This window comes from Cebus imitator, unplaced genomic scaffold (genome assembly GCF_001604975.1).
Source record: "Cebus imitator isolate Cc_AM_T3 unplaced genomic scaffold, Cebus_imitator-1.0 Scaffold161, whole genome shotgun sequence".
Classification (NCBI taxonomy): Eukaryota; Metazoa; Chordata; class Mammalia; order Primates; family Cebidae; genus Cebus; species Cebus imitator.
The window spans coordinates 2,730,538-2,749,179 of record NW_016107476.1 but is presented as its reverse complement, the minus strand read 5'-3'; the positions used below and the strand labels follow the sequence as shown (position 1 = coordinate 2,749,179).

The 18,642-nt window shown below is 40.7% G+C and overlaps 1 protein-coding gene across 30 annotated transcripts in view; it reads right to left on the bottom strand.

The window, feature by feature from the left end:
• ABLIM1 (actin binding LIM protein 1) overlaps positions 1 to 18,642 on the bottom strand; it is a 344,682-nt gene that overhangs the window by 2,652 nt on the left and 323,388 nt on the right. For 9 of the 30 annotated variants that reach the window (XM_037743984.1, XM_017543826.2, XM_037743981.1 and 6 more), the window contains 10 exons: positions 15,901 to 16,005; positions 14,150 to 14,197; positions 10,457 to 10,603; positions 7,923 to 8,014; positions 6,659 to 6,764; positions 4,224 to 4,288; positions 3,521 to 3,581; positions 2,582 to 2,589; positions 1,671 to 1,745; positions 338 to 418 (listed from right to left, as the gene is read on the bottom strand). In XM_037743984.1, coding sequence (XP_037599912.1) covers positions 338 to 418; positions 1,671 to 1,745; positions 2,582 to 2,589; positions 3,521 to 3,581; positions 4,224 to 4,288; positions 6,659 to 6,764; positions 7,923 to 8,014; positions 10,457 to 10,603; positions 14,150 to 14,197; positions 15,901 to 16,005 — 788 coding nt within the window. The remainder of the gene's footprint in view (positions 1 to 337; positions 419 to 1,670; positions 1,746 to 2,581; positions 2,590 to 3,520; positions 3,582 to 4,223; positions 4,289 to 6,658; positions 6,765 to 7,922; positions 8,015 to 10,456; positions 10,604 to 14,149; positions 14,198 to 15,900; positions 16,006 to 18,642) is intronic. The other 21 variants (XM_017543845.2, XM_037743986.1, XM_017543832.2 and 18 more) reach the window with 6 other exon arrangements.

Below are 18,642 nucleotides of genomic sequence, written 5' to 3'. Positions count from 1 at the left end.
GTAGAGACAGGGTTTCACCATGTTGGCCAGGCTGGTCTCAAACTCCTGACCACAAGTGATCTGCCCACCTTGGCCTTCCAAAGTGTTAGGGTTACGGGTGTGAGCCACTGCGCCCACTTCCTGGGTCATTCTTCTGGATACTACCAGGCATTTTTATGCTGATCTAAGTGTAAACCTGCATTTTTTTTCCCCAAAGTTACTTCTTAGTTCTACCTATGCCATGAGGGTGACTTTTTTGCTTTTTTTTCACTGAAGAAATAAAACATTGCTTAGGGGAGAGTTGGGGGAATTGCACAGGGATCTGCAGTTGGGACCATATTTTCCTGTTTTGTTTTACCTCCAGCCTGGTTCTGTCCACCTCTCTTAGGATTTTGTTTCGCCCTCTGTTGGTCACCATGAGCATTTCATATGGAAATATCTGAGAAGAAAGAAAACACCTCTTCTAGAACACCACAGTCCATTTTATTAACAAGCAGAATCCACCTAAAATGTAGTACTCCCAAGACAGAGCTTCCAAGAGACTACCATAAGAGAATCTGAGTGATGGGTCTTCCTCCCGCAAGGCCAGTGGAAGCTCCAGTTTCCAGGGGACAGGGACAAAATCTTAGACATTCTCAACTTTCCACCAGGGTCTCAGGTAGCACTGAATTTTAGGAGGGCTTCATTGAGTGGCAGAACACTAACTTATGATGTATTGGGATGAAGGTAAACATTAGAAGATAATGGAAATTACAGGCACATGTTTTTTTGTTGTTTTTGTTGTTGTTTTTTGTTTTTGAGACAGGGTCTCGCTCCGGTGCCCAGGCTGGATGCAGTGGTGTAATCACAACTCACTGCTGCCTCAATCTCCTGGGCCTAGGTGATCCTCCTTCCCCAGCCTCCTGAGTAGCTGGGACTATAGGCACATGTCGTCATGCCCAGCAATTTTTTTGTAGTTTTAGTAGAGATGGGATTTTGCCATGTTGCCCAGGCTGGTCTTGAATTCCTCAAATCCACCTGCCTTGGCCTTCCAAAGTGCTGGGATTACAGGCATGAGCCACTGTGCCCAGCCAAGGTGTTACTCGATGCTGTCACAGGGCAGGGCGCCTCTGTGCTGGAGTTAATGATCTTGTTCCATGACTAGCTCATGAATCGATGGGGGCAGGCAGGCCCAGAAGCAATGCTCTGGCAACTGACATACTGAAATAAGCCCTGGTTATGGTCATCTGGGAGTGCAAGCGCTCGCACACCTCTGAAAGAACGGGCTGTTCTGGAGCTCAGGTGGCCAGGCATCCCAGTGTGCCCAGGACTGAGGTTCTTGAAATGCAGGGCTTTCAGTGCTGAAACAGGGAAAGTTCTGGCAAACATGGACACGTTGGTCACCCTACATGGAGTAGTCTGTGCCCGCTCCTGTCAACACTGGATATGCTCTGCAATGCACATGGCAGAAGCCAAGGAAACACCTCAGTCATAGGGAGAGAGGGACTGGTGCCTCACTGTGAACACACAGCACCATGCCCTGTAAGGGTTGAGCCTGCTGACCTGCTGTGGGCAAGGTGCATATTCATGACATGGCTCGCCAGAACACACCAGCCTATAACAGTTTGAGAATGAGGAAGAGACAGAACATGAAATCTGTTTAGGGTGTTACGTCATTCCCATATGAGAGGAAAGAGAACAGCTGCACTTACCTTTGGCTCCAACATGTTGGGCATAGACACTCCTCGGTCCATTCTCATTGCAGGCATGTGGCCATCTGGAAGCGTCTGCAACAGAGATGCCGGTTCGAGGTGGGGCATGAGGTAACCTGGGGGACTGAAGGGAGCACTCTTTGGCTCCCAACTCCCTAGTGGGTCTCCAGTCCTAACCACGATTTCATTTGTGTCATCTAGATGACTATGTAGTTTTCGAAATGAGATTCTTGATGAATAAGAGCAGGAATACAGCTCTTTTGCAATCAAGTTAGGGAGAGATCTTGGCTCAATAGCTATGGACTAATTCCTGAACTAGGCTCCATGAATTAAAGTATATGGTACATTTAAAAGACGGCCAAGTCTATTATTGTTAATTTCTTATCTTTAATCTTGATTTTCTCTGCATTTTTCCTCTTTTCCTATTCTCTATCACATTTTTTGTTTTGTTTTGTTTTGTTTTACAAGATTTAGGCTTTAGTGAGAAAGTCTGCAATGAGAGCAAACTGCTCTCTCCTGTTGGCTAAGACATCAGTGTCTTTTCATTTGAGAACACGCAGGAGAAAGGCGGACTAAAGCACTAAGAGATTATAAGTAAAAGAAGAAAAACTGTATATGAGCAGACCCCTGATGCTGGTCCACTTCCACCCCAGAGAAGACTCTCCAAGGCCAAAGCAAGAGAGTCCCCCTAGACCTGGCTTGGCTCATGTGGTATCCCCAAGGCCTACGGGGACAGCATGACCCAGGCAGCAAGCATGCCTGCTCTTCACAGCTATGGACTAATAATTAGACAGATCAACCACAGCAAGCATCTTCTCAACAGAAACTGCTGCCTTGGGGCCGGCAGTTTGGAATGGAAAATGGCTGTTCTGCTGGTATGGCCAATTCAAGAAAGACAAAGTGTTCCATACCTGGTAATCTGAAAAGGAAAGGAAAAGAAAATATCATAAGGAAAAGGCCATGGCAAAACATGGAACCATTAATAGAGAGACTATATTCTACTGAAATTCCCAACATATTCTCCCTATAAACCATGTTCTCTTTCTGCTCCCAGACTCTGCACGTGTTACCCGTCAGCCTCCCTGAAGCCAGGAAATGCCTGCTCCAGTGTGAGTTAACAGTTAAAACATCCTTTTCCCCTGGAAGCTTTTGCTGACCACCTAAAGGTACTTACTGCTTCCTTCTCTTGGGATCTCTGATCATAACGTTTATCACACAGACCTTCTTTCTTCCTGCCACATGTATTTTGAGGGCAGAGGCCATGTCTCACTTATTGTTGTACCTCTAGTTCCTTTTTTTTTTTTTTTTCGAAGAGACAGCATCTTGCTCTGTCATCCAGGCTGTAGTGCAGTGGCATGATCATAGCTCACTGCAGCCTTAAATTCCTGGGCTTAAGCAATCCTCCTGCCTCAGCCTCCCAAGTAGCTGGGACTATAGGCATGTGCCACCAGCTAATTATTATATATATATTTTGTTGTTGTTGGTAGAGACAGGCCTCGCTTTGTTGCCCAGGCTAGCCTAGAACTTCTGGCCTCAAATAATCTTCTGTCTCAGCCTCCCAAAATGTTGGGATTGCAGGTGTGAGCCACCATGCCTGGTGTCTAGGTATCTGACAGAGTGCTCAGCACCTAGTATGAGTAATGAATGAATTCTCACGAACTCATTTCTTAGTTTGATTTCATTAGTCTTTGACATTATGTGAATTATTGCCCTATTAGCTCACAGAAGACAGGTGTGAGCCTACTCTAAGGATGCAATACAGCGTGAACACAGCCAGTATACTTGGCTCTCATGAACCTCAGCCTCGAGGGAAGATGTGGCCACGCTCGGCCTGGCTATAGGAGTCTCACCTCGAACTCCCCCGCTGACATCCCCGTAGCTGTTATACTGAGCGAAGTCGGTAGAAACAGGCTGAAATGAGGAAAAACAATTATTAGGAAATCTCCATAGTGATTGTTTTTGAGTCAAGTGAAAAGGAAGAAAGGGTTTACAAAATCCTAGGAATTCTTCCCAAGCTAAATTCCGGGACCTTGATCATTTTTTTTCCCTATTATTCTTCTACTGCGACGACCTCTCTTTGTCTTTGGTAGTATACTAACACCACCGCTCAGCAGGCTCTTCGTAAGCGGGGATCTCTTGCCGATAAATAAAAATGCATTTCCCTACATAGTTACATAATTATATTCTAGCTTTTGTAAGGAGGATGGTTATAATACACATTCTTATATCTTTTTACAGCAGAGATAATGGCTCAAATAATTACTTTTTGTTTCATTGTAAAAATATTTGCCATACAGTTTTATAATATAGTTTTCCCTTAAGCACACACAGGCCATTCCTTTATCTAAAGTTAATTTCTCATTCTCTCCATAGAAATATTTTATTTTGCCTGTAACTCAAACTAACTTACCAGATAAACCAGGGAGGTTAAAATTTTCATTATGTTCCAATACTGAAATCAAGAGTCAGACGTATTCAGGCAATATGTCAATACTTCAACCAGGGCCGAGGTGGGAATAAAGCAAGAAACAACTAATCAGGGAGAAATCTTACCCGATGGAGCCCATTTCTTCCATAGCCAGGGAGAGATGCAGTTTTAGATGATGGAATATGTGAAGCTGAGAAAGAAAAAAGTAAAAAACCAATTGTTAGGAAATCAGAAGTTCGGAAGTCCAATTTTTTTTTTTTTTTTAACAGAGTCTCACTCTATAGCCCATGCTGGAGTGCAATAGTGTCATCTTAGCTCACTGCACACTTTACCTCCCGAGTTCAAGTGATTCTCCTGCCTCAGCCTCCCAAAGTGCTGGGATTACAGGCGTGAGCCACCGCGCCCAGCCAGAAGTCCAATTCTTTAATGAAATTGGCAGTCTTTTCTACCTCACAGAATAGAAGATACCAAAAGAATTCAAGTCATAGTGGGCCCAAATGTTCAAAAATTGCCACCATATTTGCAAGGATTGGGTCAACAGTGAGATGATTAAGGAGAGAAGGCCGAGTCCATGCAGTTGAGTGGGTGCTGAAGCTGGCAGGGCTTCCTACAGCTCTGGCATGGCGCTAAGTGCACAGCATGCTTTATTTCTTTGAATCTTCAATCCAACCCTAATAACACTATTATTATTAGTTCCATATTACAGAAGGAGAAATAGGGGCTAAGAAAAATATCTTGCCAAAGGTTAGTAAGATTCTAAACAGCTGACAAGGATGTAAATCAGAGATATCTGAATACATTAGCCCACGCCCCAGTGGATACAGTAGCAGTAACTGAACTGGAGGCCAACCCTGTACGTTACCACGATCTACCAGCCAACTACAGTTGGACTCCTGGGACACCTGATATAGGGTATCTGTCAGTTGCATGGAAGCCTCACAGGCTGCTGGGCTCTTGCGGGAGCAGCCCTGGGCTTGAATTCTGCTTCTGCAACTCCATACCTCTGTATCTCTGGACATGGTGTTGAACTTTTCCGAATTCTTCATTTCTTGATCTATGTAGGTATAATGTTATACATTCTTATAGAGCAGAATCTCAGAATTAGAAGAAACTATCTAAAGATTTGTAAACCACCGAATCCAAGATCAATGCCAGTGAGGCATCTATGAAGGGTAGCAGGAATTCCAGGTAAGGGTGTGGGCTCCGGGGTTATAATATGTGGACTTCTAAATTCTAGTCTTGCTAATTATTGGCAGTGTGACATTGGGTATGTTAACTCAATTTCTATATCCGTCTCCTGATTTATAAAATAGAGATGAAAACGCTGTAGTTGTTAATAACAACCACATCTACTTCATTCGCATGTTGTGAACATTAAATAAAATGTTTAGCAAAAGTGCTTGCATGGAGTGAACATTAAATGCATTTTGTTTTGTTTTGTTTTTGAGAGAGTTTCGTTCTTGTTACCCAGGCTGGAGCACAGTGGCGCGATCTTGGCTCACCGCAACCTCTGCCTCCCAGGTTCAGGCAATTCTCCTGCCTCAGGCCTCCTGAGTAGCTGGGACTAAAGGCATGTTCTGCCATCCCCCGCTAATTTTGTATTTTTAGTAGAGACGGAGTTTCTCCATGTTGGTCTGGCTGGTCTCGAACTCCTGACCTCAAGTGATCCGCCTCCTCGGCCTCCCAAAGTGCTGGGGTTATAGGTGTGAGCCAGAGTGCCCGGTCCTAAATGCATTTTTAAAGGAACTCTTAGAGGAGAAAATTATGCTCTGGCTCAGAATACAGGAGAAGAAATCTTGTGGGTTAACAGAGAATTGTCTTATGACAAATAGAGGCAGGGGAAAATACACTGATAGCCTATTTCAGTCCAGGATGTAAGTCATCTTCTTCAAAAGTATCAAAAACACTGTTCATTCTCAGTTCTTGAAGGTTTTTTTTGGAAGGAATTTTACTCTTGCTGCCCAGACTGGAGTGCAATGGTGCGATCTCAGCTCACCGCAACCTCTGCCTCCCAGGTTTGAGGGATTCTCCTGCCTCAGCCTCCCAAGTAGCTGAGATTACAGGCACCTACCACTATGCCTGGATAATTTCTGTATTTTTAGTAGAGATGGGGTGTCACCATGTTGGCCAGGTTGATCTTGAACTCCTGACCTCAGGTGATCCGCCTGCCTCGGCCTCCCAAAGTGTTGGGATTACAGATGTGAGCCACTGCACCAGTGAAGATATTAATATAAAATCACAAAGCTTAGAAAATGTCTTGTTCATGTTCTCTTAAAAGAAAAAAAAAAGCATCATGTTTTTTAGAGGATTTCCTCTTGCTGCTTCCCTTGGGGATGAGTGTTCTAGAAGACAAACCTAGTACATGGGGATTGGCGTTCATGGATCGTGAGAACCTCCAAGGGCTCCCCCATTTCTAGAAGACACAGAGTGGGTTTCCCAAACTTCCTTTCCCAGGGAATACTCTTTGTAGGTTCTACCACAAGTGAACAGTCAAGGTGGCTTCCTTGCAGGCAGGTGGCTGGCTCTCAAATCAGGGAAGGTTGGGGGATTTGTTGCTCACCTGAGTTGATGGGTGAATCATAGCGACTGGCTAACAGAGATGACCTTTCTCGGCTCTCTTTCTCCATCTCTTCTTTCAATATCAACTGTCCCAGGCCTGAGTTAAGCTATTCACAGAAAAAAGAAAAAAGAAAAAAGAAAAAAAAAAAAAAAGCAAAGCCTGCAATTACCTTCATTGAACTGCAGTTTCTTTTTAGCAGATCCCACAAGAAGTTCTTCAGGCTGGAGGGCCTGAATGCAAGTGTTCCCAGAGGCTGGCGGCTCCTGAAGAGGTAGGTCAAGTTTGGGGCCCTAGACCCCCTTAACCCTTTCAGTTTCAAAGCTCCATTTCCCTACGTCAGGCTCTATGTTAGAAGAATGTTTTCCTTCCTCTGCCCTCCCTAAAGAGCCAGGAGACCTCAGAAGGCATGTGTGAGTGGGTGTGGACTTTTGAGGTGGAAAGGGGAGACTGGGGGTGGTATTCTTTAAAAAGAAGTTGTCTTGATTTATTTAAAAACAAGAAATAAAGGTAATACATGCTCATTTTACAGATTTTGGAAAATCTAGAAGAAAAGAAGAGTAACCCATGATAGGTCACTCATAAATAGCATGCTTATCTTTTGATTTGTATCTATCTAATATTTTTGTATACATACATATAAAACTGAGATCATACTATAAATGCAACTTTGAATCTTTTGACTAATAATCATGTGCATTTCCTATGTGCTTAGTAAACATCATTTCCAAGGATTCAGTAGCCTCCTGATTGGTAGGAGAGTTTATAACTAACTATCCTTCTGGGATGCTGCAGGCCCTTGCTATAGAAAGGAGGAGCCCTTCATGCTGGCAGTTCCTTTCATTCCTTTTCTCCTGGCCCATATCCTGGGAAAAGACTTGGAGCAATGCTCAATCCCACAATCATTCCTTCAGCAGAGCCTAGGTGGACACCACGTTGCTCTACTTGGCTCTCCAGCAGCCTTCCAACACGCGCACTGTACACACCCCCATGCGGTCTCACTTTCCTTCCCACAAAATCCCAAGCCTTCCACTTCCCTCTGACCTCCAGCATCAGTGCCATCTCCTCTACAGCCCAGCACGTATTCTGTCATATTCTAGTTACCATTAATAGACACCTGTCTTGTCTTGCCTACCAGACTACAAGCCCCTTGAAGACCAGACCACTTCTTGCCTATCTAGGTGATTTGTACGTAGCAGTCATTCAAAAAATATAGGCCTTATGTGACTGGAATTGAAGACAACAGCAAGGTAGTTTAAGGACAAACCTTCATTAATTGCTCTTCTTGAAGCTGCCGGCGTCTCAGAAGTTCCTCATCATCTTCCTCTCTGCCACTAGATCTGCGTCTCATGTCAGGTCCTAATTCCACAGCAAAGACAACTTCTCACATCAGCCCCAAGACAAGGGAATCTTAACGGGCTAGTCCAACTGTGTTCAATTTGTTAAGCTGGCAAGGTCAGCAGTGGTCTTTAACACTTTTAAGTAAATAACAAATGAAAAAAAAATGCCCGCCACCAATTCAGCACTACCCACTGGTTTCTCAAGAATAGGGCCCCGTGTGGCAAGCCAGGTCAATGTCTGATGCAAGGAAGGCCTGAATTTTGGCCTCCCAAGGAGCCTGCTCAATTAGAACTGTGTTTGCTGCTGCAATTGCATCTAAGTCCATGTTAGTAAATGGGAAGGGCATCTCCAGTTGTTATTTTGATGTCTTTCATGTCAATTTCTTTTCCTTTCTTTTTTGAGACAAGGTTTCACTCTGTTGCCCAGGCTGGAGTACAGTAATACAATAATGGCTCACTGCAGCCTCCACCTCCAGGCTTAGGCAATCCTCCCACCTCACCCACCTGGATAGCTGGGACCACAGGTGTCTGCCACCACACTCTACTGATTTTTAAATATTTTTTACAGACATATGGTCTCTCTATATTGCCCAGGCTGATCTCCAACTCCAGAGCTCAACTAATCTTCCTGCCTTGACCTCCCCAAATGCTGGGATTACAGGTGTGAGCCACCACACCCAGCCTCAATTTTCAAACAGAAAGAAATGCAAATTTATCTACATACCAAGAGATAAGTAAGATATCATTGTTTTGTGTTCAAATCTTGTAGTTTTCTCTTTTTCTGAATATTTACAATTTTATGGTACTATCACTCTGTCTTCTATGACTAGTAAATTCAATAGAAAGCATACTTTTACTATTTATTTCAAGAAATGGGTCTCTAAAGTTTTCTTTTTCTCATCCTTTGAAAAGTGGTCACAAAAGAGTTTTATACTATTAGATAAATAAAAAGCATTAATACGTCTCCCATGTTACTTTGGAGCAATATAGTAAATTGTATGCAATTTTTTTTTAGCTTTCTGGAAAAGGGGAGACAGAGAAAGAAAAGGAGGAATCTGTCCGAATGGTTGGGAAGTTAAGATAATTATTGTTTTTCCTAAATTGCTTGGATTACTCTGGCTGTGGGAGGAAACAGGAAAGTTTGCTAATCTAATCAAAATAAACTTTAACTAATAGTCTTAGTTTTCAGCATTTTCCTTTTGGAATCCGAAAGAGCTTTAAACTATTAGTGGTAATAAATTCAATGACAAAAACTTAATTCTTCCTCTTTCCAAAATTTAGCTGCTTTAATGTCCCCAGTAAGGAATTTGCTAAACTAACACCCTAGAGGCCTCAAGAACTTCCTGGAGGGCATGGATTGGCACAGAAAAACTGATGACTGGTTCTTAGTCCTTACAATTACAAATGTCAATGTGAAGTTTCTCTCTTTAGTTTACACTAATGGAACTCAACAGACACACGTTTGCAAGGACTAGATAAATTTCATTAACACAATGTATAGAACACTTGCGAATAATAAAGTTAGGAGGTAGATTTTCCTTAAATTCTTTCTATAAATATCAGTTGATTTAAAATCCACATGTACTGCTGTGAAAGATAATCCAAAAATAACTTGATAAAAAAATAACACAATGAAGATGAGAACATTTTGGAAAATTGAAGGCCTTTTAGGCTGTCAGCAAAAATGTAATAAGATCCTATCTTTGTAAAGCTGACTCACTCAATTTTCAGTATTAGCTTCTGGATTTGCTAATACTTCTTTTTAGGCCAAGTGAGTTCACTACTGAGAATATACTAAAGACAGAGACATAATTGGAAAGCATAAAGCAAAGAATGGAACAGCTGAAATATGACATTTTAGCACAGAATTCATGAAGATGGTAGATGTAAAATCACACAACTTCACATAGATAATATTTCAGAACACCTACTTCTCTGCAATAGCTCTTTTTCATGATGGAGAACAAGATCTCGAAAGAAAAATGAAAGTGCTTCAGTGTTAAGATTGGTTGTTAAGAATTATAACTACAACCCAGAAATAGTCTAAAACAAATTTAACTGAAAGAAGTCATGCTTCTACAAACGTTCAGTAAATTCACCCACTAGACTCTAATTATATAGAACGACGTTCTTGCCGTAAGGCTTTGACTCAATTATGCTCAACAGAGTTACTGATTTTGCAGTATTAACTCTGAGAGTCCATGCAAACCATTGGTTTTAGACCAGTTCTGGATTTCAGTGGGTTTGGTTAGAACAAGACTCTGTGGATGTGTTTTTGTAACTTTCAAGCGTTTTGTACGCAAGTTAATACCACATTAGTTCTTTTTACTATGCTACCTCTTGGTCATACTTTTCTTTAAAATCTTCATGATAGGATAGATTTTACTGCATGTTTTTAAGCATGTCATCTTGAGCTGTCCTAGCAGTTTGTCTCTTTGGTTTAGCTGTGACGGTTGCATACCTACGGCGGCAAATGAGGGGGGACCAGGCCAGTGGTCCGTCTCAATCTTTGGTGTCTCGCTGGGGTCTGGTGCCTGGGCTGCTGGGAACTTGGAAAACTTGATGATATCTTCTGAGGACTTGCTCTGGGCTGCCAAGGCAGCTGCATCTAGATGGGAATCAGGGTTGCTTAGCTATTGGTCTGTAAGACAATAGTGCTACAACCTCATTTACATAGTTTTCTTGTTCTCTGGCAAAAGCTTCAGTTCCAGAAAGTTCTGTTTCTTACCATTATCCATTGCTCAGTCACTCAGAGGTACCTATTGACAAGTCAACTCATTTCCTTACTTTAGAACAGAAGCAAAGCTTCATTCTACACATGATCTACATCTGAAAAACCCTATTCTAGAGCTGTGCTGCCCAGCACTGGTTAGATGAGGCTATTTAAACAAACAAACAAAAAAAATTAATAAAATTAAAATTCAGCTCCTTAGTTTCACTAGTCATATTTCAACTCCTCAGTAGTCACATGTGATTAGTGACTACTGTACTGGACAGTGCAGATATAGAACATTTCCATCCTCATAGAAAGTTCCAATGGATAACACTCTCCTAGAGTCATTAGTAATCTAAAATTAAAGAGCTAAGTTGAAAATAGGATGCTGTCACTTAACTGCAGTTGTTAATCATTAGAGGGTTGGCTGGCTTTGCATCTTTGGGCAAGAAGCCACAAATATATTGGTCCAGTTCATTCTTTGTTATTATTATTATTTTAAGACAGAGTCTCACTATGCTGCCCAGACTGGAGTGCAGTGGCATGATCTCGGCTCACAGCAACCTCTGTCTCTTGGGTTTAAGCGATTCTCCTGCCTCAGCCTTCCAAGTAGCTGGGATTACAGGCCTACGTTACCACACCCAGCTAATTTTTGCGTTTTTAGTCATGACAGGCTTTCTCCTAGCCAGACCGGTCTTGAACTCCTGACCTCAGGTGATCCGCCTGCTTTAGCCTCCCAAAGTGCTGAGATTACAGGCTTGGGCCACCACACTTGGTCTGGTCCAGTTCATTCTAATGTTTATATACTTTATATATATGTGTGTCCTTGAGTCCTAGGAGAAAAGGAAATTGGAAAATCCACTTTCAGCTTGAAGGAATTTGGCATTGAAACTTCTGTTTGCCATGCCCACTCATTGTTTTGTTCAAAGGTCTGTGCACACAAGTGAGTTATCCAACTTTAAAACAACAAAGTCGAACTAGCAGCAATATTAGTTTACAAAGTTCTTAATGGTTATGCTTAGAGGAGTCACAGCATAGAGCCCTGAATCTAACCTGCAGCGATGGAGCAAAACAAACCAGGTTAAATGGACAGACCTTGATTTTGGCTAATTTTGCAAACTGGCCTGGGATGTTACTAAACATTTCAAAATGTATTTATAATGCCTTAAATAACTTTTTTCTTCTGGGCTTACATATTTTAAAATCTGGAAATAACCTTTTGAATCTCCAGCTCTAAGTCCTCCATTTTTCGAGTAACCTTCTGGGTTTCAATTTGCTTAAAAACTCAACAAAGGTCACCCGATAAAAAGGGGTGGTCTTTTTCCCTTCCTTGGAGACAGAATCTAGCTAACGTTGTGCAGGCTGGATTCCAACTCCTGTACTCAAGCAGTTTCCTCGTTTCAGCCTCTGAAGGAGCTGAGACTCTGGGTGTGTGCCACTGTGCCCAGTTTAGGAGGTAAAGTCTTGGCCAAGCATGAAACAGTGTTTCTCTGAATCTGTAACATTATGAGAAAAAAAATTTCAGCTTGGAAAACACTACATACAAAATCCCCTTCTTAAAGATGGATAAAACATCTCAGCATATGAGACGTTCTCAGTTCTGCACTGTGAAGAACAAGTATGGCTTTATTTAAAATCTAGCATTTCTCAAATGCATCAGGGCACAGACGTGAGTTTTGGGCATAAGAACTATGTCTTTGGCATGGAATGGCTATTTTGCAAAAACATCCTTTGCAAAGCGCTGCTCTGGCTGGGCTATTTTTAATTAATGACAACAGGCTGAAAGACTTCAGTTAAAGTAAATATTATGAAAAGAAGTCAATTAATCCCTTCCAAACAAATAATATAACATTGTCCAATCTCCCTAAATTTTAGTTATTTGATTGTTTTTCTTCAGAGACGTGGACTTAAAGATAGGATTTTCAAAGTTTCTAAGTTGACAAATCAAACTCTGATAATTTTATTCTTAAATTAACAATAGGATGACTTTGAACAGTACTTACGGATTAGAATTGGTGAAGTCAGTGGTTAAACATTCATATGTTAATGAGTGTGTGGTAAGACAGTAAACCATAAAAAAAAAAAAAAAACAATGTTAACAAACTTAAAAAGCCAGCGTATGGTTTAAAGCCTCAACAAAAAGATGAGAAAAAAAATCATAGCTCTAGAACCACTGCGATACAGACATTGCTCTTTGTCTTCCCAGGATTTTGGCCTAAAATTTGTGCATTTCCAACATTTTTTGATTTTCATGTCATCGTGGTTTTTTTTGTTTGTTTGATTTTCTTTGCAATGGAGTCTTGTTCTGTCACCCAGGTTGGAGTGCAGTGGTGCCATCTCAGCTCACCACAACCTCTGCCTCTGGAGTTCACGCAATTCTCCTGCCTCAGCCTCCCAAGTAGCTGAGATTACAGGCATGCACCACCACGCTCAGCTATTTTTTTTTTTTGTATTTTAAATAGAGACAGGGTTTCACCAAGTTGGTTAGGCTGGTCTTGAATTTCTGACCTCAAATGATCCAGCCACCTCAGCCTCCCACAGTGCTGGGATTAGAGGCTTGAGCCACTGCACCTGGCCTCATGTTATCCTGATTCTTAAGAACTCATGAATGTCAACTGGATTCTAAAGGCAGCCTTCAAATTTCCAGGCACAATTTGTGTAGAATTTCCTGAAATCACCTGAAGACCAGCTTTGGCTCTTTTCACAAAGATTTACGGTAGATATGTCTATAGAGACTTAATGATGGTTAATGAAAATGTGATTTACATAAAGTCATGTGATTTCCTGAGTTAAAAAAAGGAAAACACAATTATACATGCACGTTAGTGATTCTTAGTTTGCAGGGAAGTTCAGAGACAAACTAATCTAACTGTTTTTACAGAAAATGGAAGCACAGAGAAACGACATCGCAGAGCCATTTAGGGAGAAAGTGGGACCAGGGCCTTGACCTCTGTGTTAGCTTGTATCCTGTTCACTCCACTGTGCAGACATCTTCATGCCCAATAGGAAACTGGAGACCTGGAAAGCCACGTTGACGAAGGCTCAGTCAAATTAGCTTTTCTAGGTGGCTGGTTTTCACTAGTTTTTAGTCTCATCAAACTTATTTTAAAGGGTGACCATATTTGATGGCAAAAAAAAAAAGTCTCACTAGGATGTTTGTGAGTTGCTGTGTGACCAGTACTTCCCCTTCTCTAGGGATGGAATGACACATGGTTTGATGGGCTCAGAAACAGGTTAGAAGTTTTCTAACCAAGCTAAGTGCTCTCCATCCAGGAAAATCAATTTCACAATATTTACATCTTAGTAGACCAGAAAGGTATAATTATGCTGGATGCCCCAGGTTCTCAAAAGCAGCAGCAGGAAAAGACTTTCAAAGGACAGCAAGGAGACGTTCAGCTGACTTTGCTATTTAAAAGCTACGCGGAGGAAAGTGGGTTTTACCATGCTGTTTGTAGATGGGTGGTTTTCGGTAAATGTTGATCCCTTGATCTGCGGAAATGAAAAGCAAAGGTGTGTGATTATGGGAATCAGTTCAGCGATGGGAAAAACAGATCAATCAAGGGGCAAATCAAACTGAAGATCTCGAACAAAAATAACTCAGAAGGTTAATTTCTGTATTACAAAGATTGAGTTTATTGAAAGAAAATTATAATAGAAATGAGCGGCTTACTATAGACAAGTGTTATGGAAGCCTTTGTAATACATCTTAAGATATATGAAGATGTGATTAACTCATAAGCCATTTATTTCAAATACACACTTCACTGAAAGAGGGATTAAAACAGGAAGAAATACAAGCAGTGGAGGTACTTTTATGGTGAGAAAGACATAACCAGTTTGGGGAAAACCCCAAATTGCTACTGTCTAGAAATTGAGCCCCCAGTAGATACCAGTGGCTCAATTTACTTTTCAACTAATGAGTGGAACAGTGGAAAGCAATGTAGAAAAATCCAGAGTTTTTTTTAAAAAAAAAAAAAAAACATAGAAACTTTTTATGTGCAAGGCTAGCCTGGTGTGCTGATGGGATGTTCAACAAATCCTAATTTATACGGGCCAAATTTTTAAAAAAAGAATGAATGAATGAAAAAGAAAAGAGATGCTAAATACTCTTTATATATTTATACAAGACCCCACTGGATTATGAAACCATTTTGTTTAGCTATAAATACTCAGGAAATTTCAAAAGGTTTCTGTTTCCCCAAAACCTTGGGCACTGTATCTAGGTGGGGCATTTTTATGTGAAAAATCCCAAATAGAGAATATTAATTTTTAAGATTCAATTAAACTTTTTTAGAAAGGACAGTCCCAACTAAGTGATATAACTCTCAGTGAACTTTCCTCTGTTTAATTAGGTAAGTTTAGAAGCAAAAGAAAAAAATGATTATAGATTCTAAATATGTACACTTACATTAATATAATGGATAATTTATTAAACTACTTTCAGTAGCTAAAAAAAGCAAAAAACAATATACTGCTGGGAGAAATATATTATTACCTCTGATGGTTAATCCTGTCTTTACAAAGTGAGCTGACTCTAAACATTAAGATATTATATTAACGGGCTCTGAGTCTGTCAGTTTCTGATGTCAAATTACTATTTGTATTATGACAGCAAATGCTTGTGACTACTAGAGCAAAGCTTGCAGCACCAAGCCTAAATTGCAAGATATCTTCATGTGCTACGGAGGCGGCTAGTCTGCTATGCACTGCAGAAAGACCAACCAATTCACCCAATTCTACATCTCTCTGAAAAGTCCTTGGAGAAAGTCTCCATGTTAGAGAAAAACAGGAAATATAAAAGTATTCTCTCAAGTGATACTGTGGTTCAATCTTCGGGATGACTAGATTGCCATTAGGATAATTAGTCAATGACAGCAAACCACAGAAAGATATCTTAGAAGGCAATGATAAAAAGGTACAATTAAATTTTTAGTAAAAAACAAAACAAACAACCCAACTGCTTTTACCCATTACCCACACTCTCCAAAAAATATTTGAAAAGACATAAAGCTTCAACGTAATCCTGGCATTTAACACAAAACTTTTGAAAGGCCCCCTAGGTCAGATCCTGCAATTTAGGGTTAACTGTGCATCCCAATTAAAAGAGCATGAGAGATGAGACGAGACGAGGTTACAAGGCTACATTCTACACTGTGACAGGACACCAAGACACAGACTGTGTCAGCTCCTACCTGGAACATGGAAATGTTTAGGGGCCTGAGCGTAAGTTGGAGTTAGAGGGCGGCTGTCTGGCCGGTAAGGGAGAGGGGAGTTCCGGCCGCTGGACGGCTCATTGCCTCCAATGAGAAGAATGGAAAAAACAAAATGAGAGAAGGAAGAGAAACAAAGAAAACAAAGCAAGCATAATAAAAATTCAAAACAACAGACTGGAAGGAGGTTCATCAAAAAGGAGAAACAAAATAAACAAACTCAATTTATCAACTTGGCTCGCAAAGGTGATAATCAGGTTTAGTGTTCCGTCATAGAGATTTGAATTCAGGGGGAGCTGGGTTAGAAGCAGCTAGCGGTCAGGTGTGGCATTCCGATGGCATGCACTGAAAGCTGTGAGCTCGCGGCAAACTGATTAGATGGAGGGGACATTGGGAGGGATGGAAAGCTTATTGCTCATGATTCAGGATCAGTTGTCAGATGGTTAAATCCCAAGCATGTAAGGGGGCAGGCTAGGCAAACCCAAATACAAATCACTCCCAAGCATGACAGCAGCGGCTGGCAATTAGCAGAGGTTTCTCCTATCTGAAGGTTAAGTCTGGGAACCTGTGTGGTCACCAAGTCCTTCCCCTTAGGAATACAAAGTGCCTTCATTTGCAGCATATGTTTCTGTTTTCCTTACTTTGAAATATACAAGCTAGAGTCAGACCCATGTCAAGCAGGTACTTTGCAACCATTTATACCTCTCCCCACCTTTCACTTCAAAGATGAGGCTCCACCCAGGCTGATTCAACCACTGAAACATTTATTGAGCACCTACTATGGCTGGGCACTGAATACTACTGAGGACAAATAGATGAATGAGATATAGTTCCTGCCCTCAAGGGACTTAGAGGCTATCTAAGAAGACAGTCTTAAAACAAATACCATATAATGACATGTAATTGTTTACTCTGAGGTATAAGAAAAATGCTATGAGACTCAGATGAAGGTGCCACGAATTCTTCAAGTTAGGTTTGAGGTAGGCATCAAAGAGTAAGCTCACCAGGTAGGAGGGTAGGTGAATGGGAGGGTGGGAAGCCCATATTCCAGAGGGCTGGAACGTCATGAGAAAGGAGGGTGTGGAACAGTGTGGTCTGGCGGAGCAACAGGACTGGCCACCTTGTCTGGATAGCATGGTGCTCTTGGAGGAGAGAAGAGGGACCAGGCCAGAAAAGAGGGCAAAGGGGTGGCTGAGCCTTCAGTGCCACCATAGCCACCATCACTTCCTTCTGACCAGGAGAATGGCTGGGATGAACTCATTCAGCTTGTGCAAAATTAGAGATTTGCAACTGGCCTAAATCGTCATCTTACCCTATGTCTGGGCAAACATCTTGTTTCAAGAGGACACCAGAAGAGGTAGGACTATTAAAACTCAGTAGTGGTAATTACTTTTACTTTTGAGCTGTAAGAGTTCTTTATATATTCTGGATCAAGTCTCTTATCAGAAATAATATAAATTTGCAAATATTTTCTCCCAGTCTGTAGGTTGTCTTTTCACTTTTTTGGTAGAATTCTTTGAGGCATAAAAGTTTAAAAAATTTGATAAAGTCCAATTTATTTATCTATTAACATTAATAATTTTAAATAAATCGTAGATCATCAGAAAATAGCGCTCTGGCCAGTTGATACAGGTCAAATTTTCCTAAATCTAGCTAGTCAAGTATGAAAGATGTCAATTATTAGAGTTTTAAAATACACTTAAGGGAATTTTAATGTCTCAGCACATACATTTTTTAAGTAACCAGAGTACAGATCTATACTAAATCAGCAGTAAGATATTCCAAATATGAGATGTGTCTATTACTGCATCAAATTTAGATTCCTGGCTTTTGCTTATTGGTGTTCTGAAACTTCTGTCTTTTCTTCTCAAGAGTCAGTTTAGCCCCAAATATGCTATAATGTTGACTTTATTAAGTCATATATTAGTTTCTAAAAAATATGCAATATTATCCCAAACTATTGATCATTGAAAAGCTAATTTATAAAAACATTACCCCTTTCCTAAAGAGAAGTAACTAGCTCATACTGGGAAAAAAAGTGAATATAAAAAACACAGAGGAAGGAAGATTATGACCTGCATGTAGAAGGAAACAGTGTTTAAACCTGTTGCTGAATTAAAATTTGCTCTCATTTATCATCATCGGTGCTCAGTGTATCGTCTGGCCAGGAGTAAGTATTTAACAAATGTCTGTCAATGTATGATTGAAGGAGGTCAATTAATTACCTCCACAGCTATTTATTGGCTTAATTTAGTGAGCATCATGGCAAGATCAACGATCATTTTTCTCTAATCTCTAAATTAAAGGAAGCCAGATGCTAGTTCAGTAATTCCTCACTTAATATCTGTAAGTTCTTGGAAACTGAAACTTTAAGCGAGATAACACATAGCTGGTCCTTAAGGAACGTCATTTTCTTCAACCTAGTTTCATCACAACATTGAGGGAATAAGTAGTTTTGCTATATATCAATTCACTTAAATCACAGTTTCCAAGAACCTATTGATGGTAAGTAAAGACCTACCATACACAGCAGTAGGATCACAACAGCACCCCTTTTATAACTTTCTTGTTACAGCCAATCCTTGACAACCCCAATTTAACTGTTTCACTGAAAAATAAATTATTTAATCCTATGAACATTAGAAATTTTTAACAAGAGTAATCCATAACTGAAAAACAATAATTCTTGTGGTCTTTTCTTTTTCTTTCTTTTTTTTTTTTTTT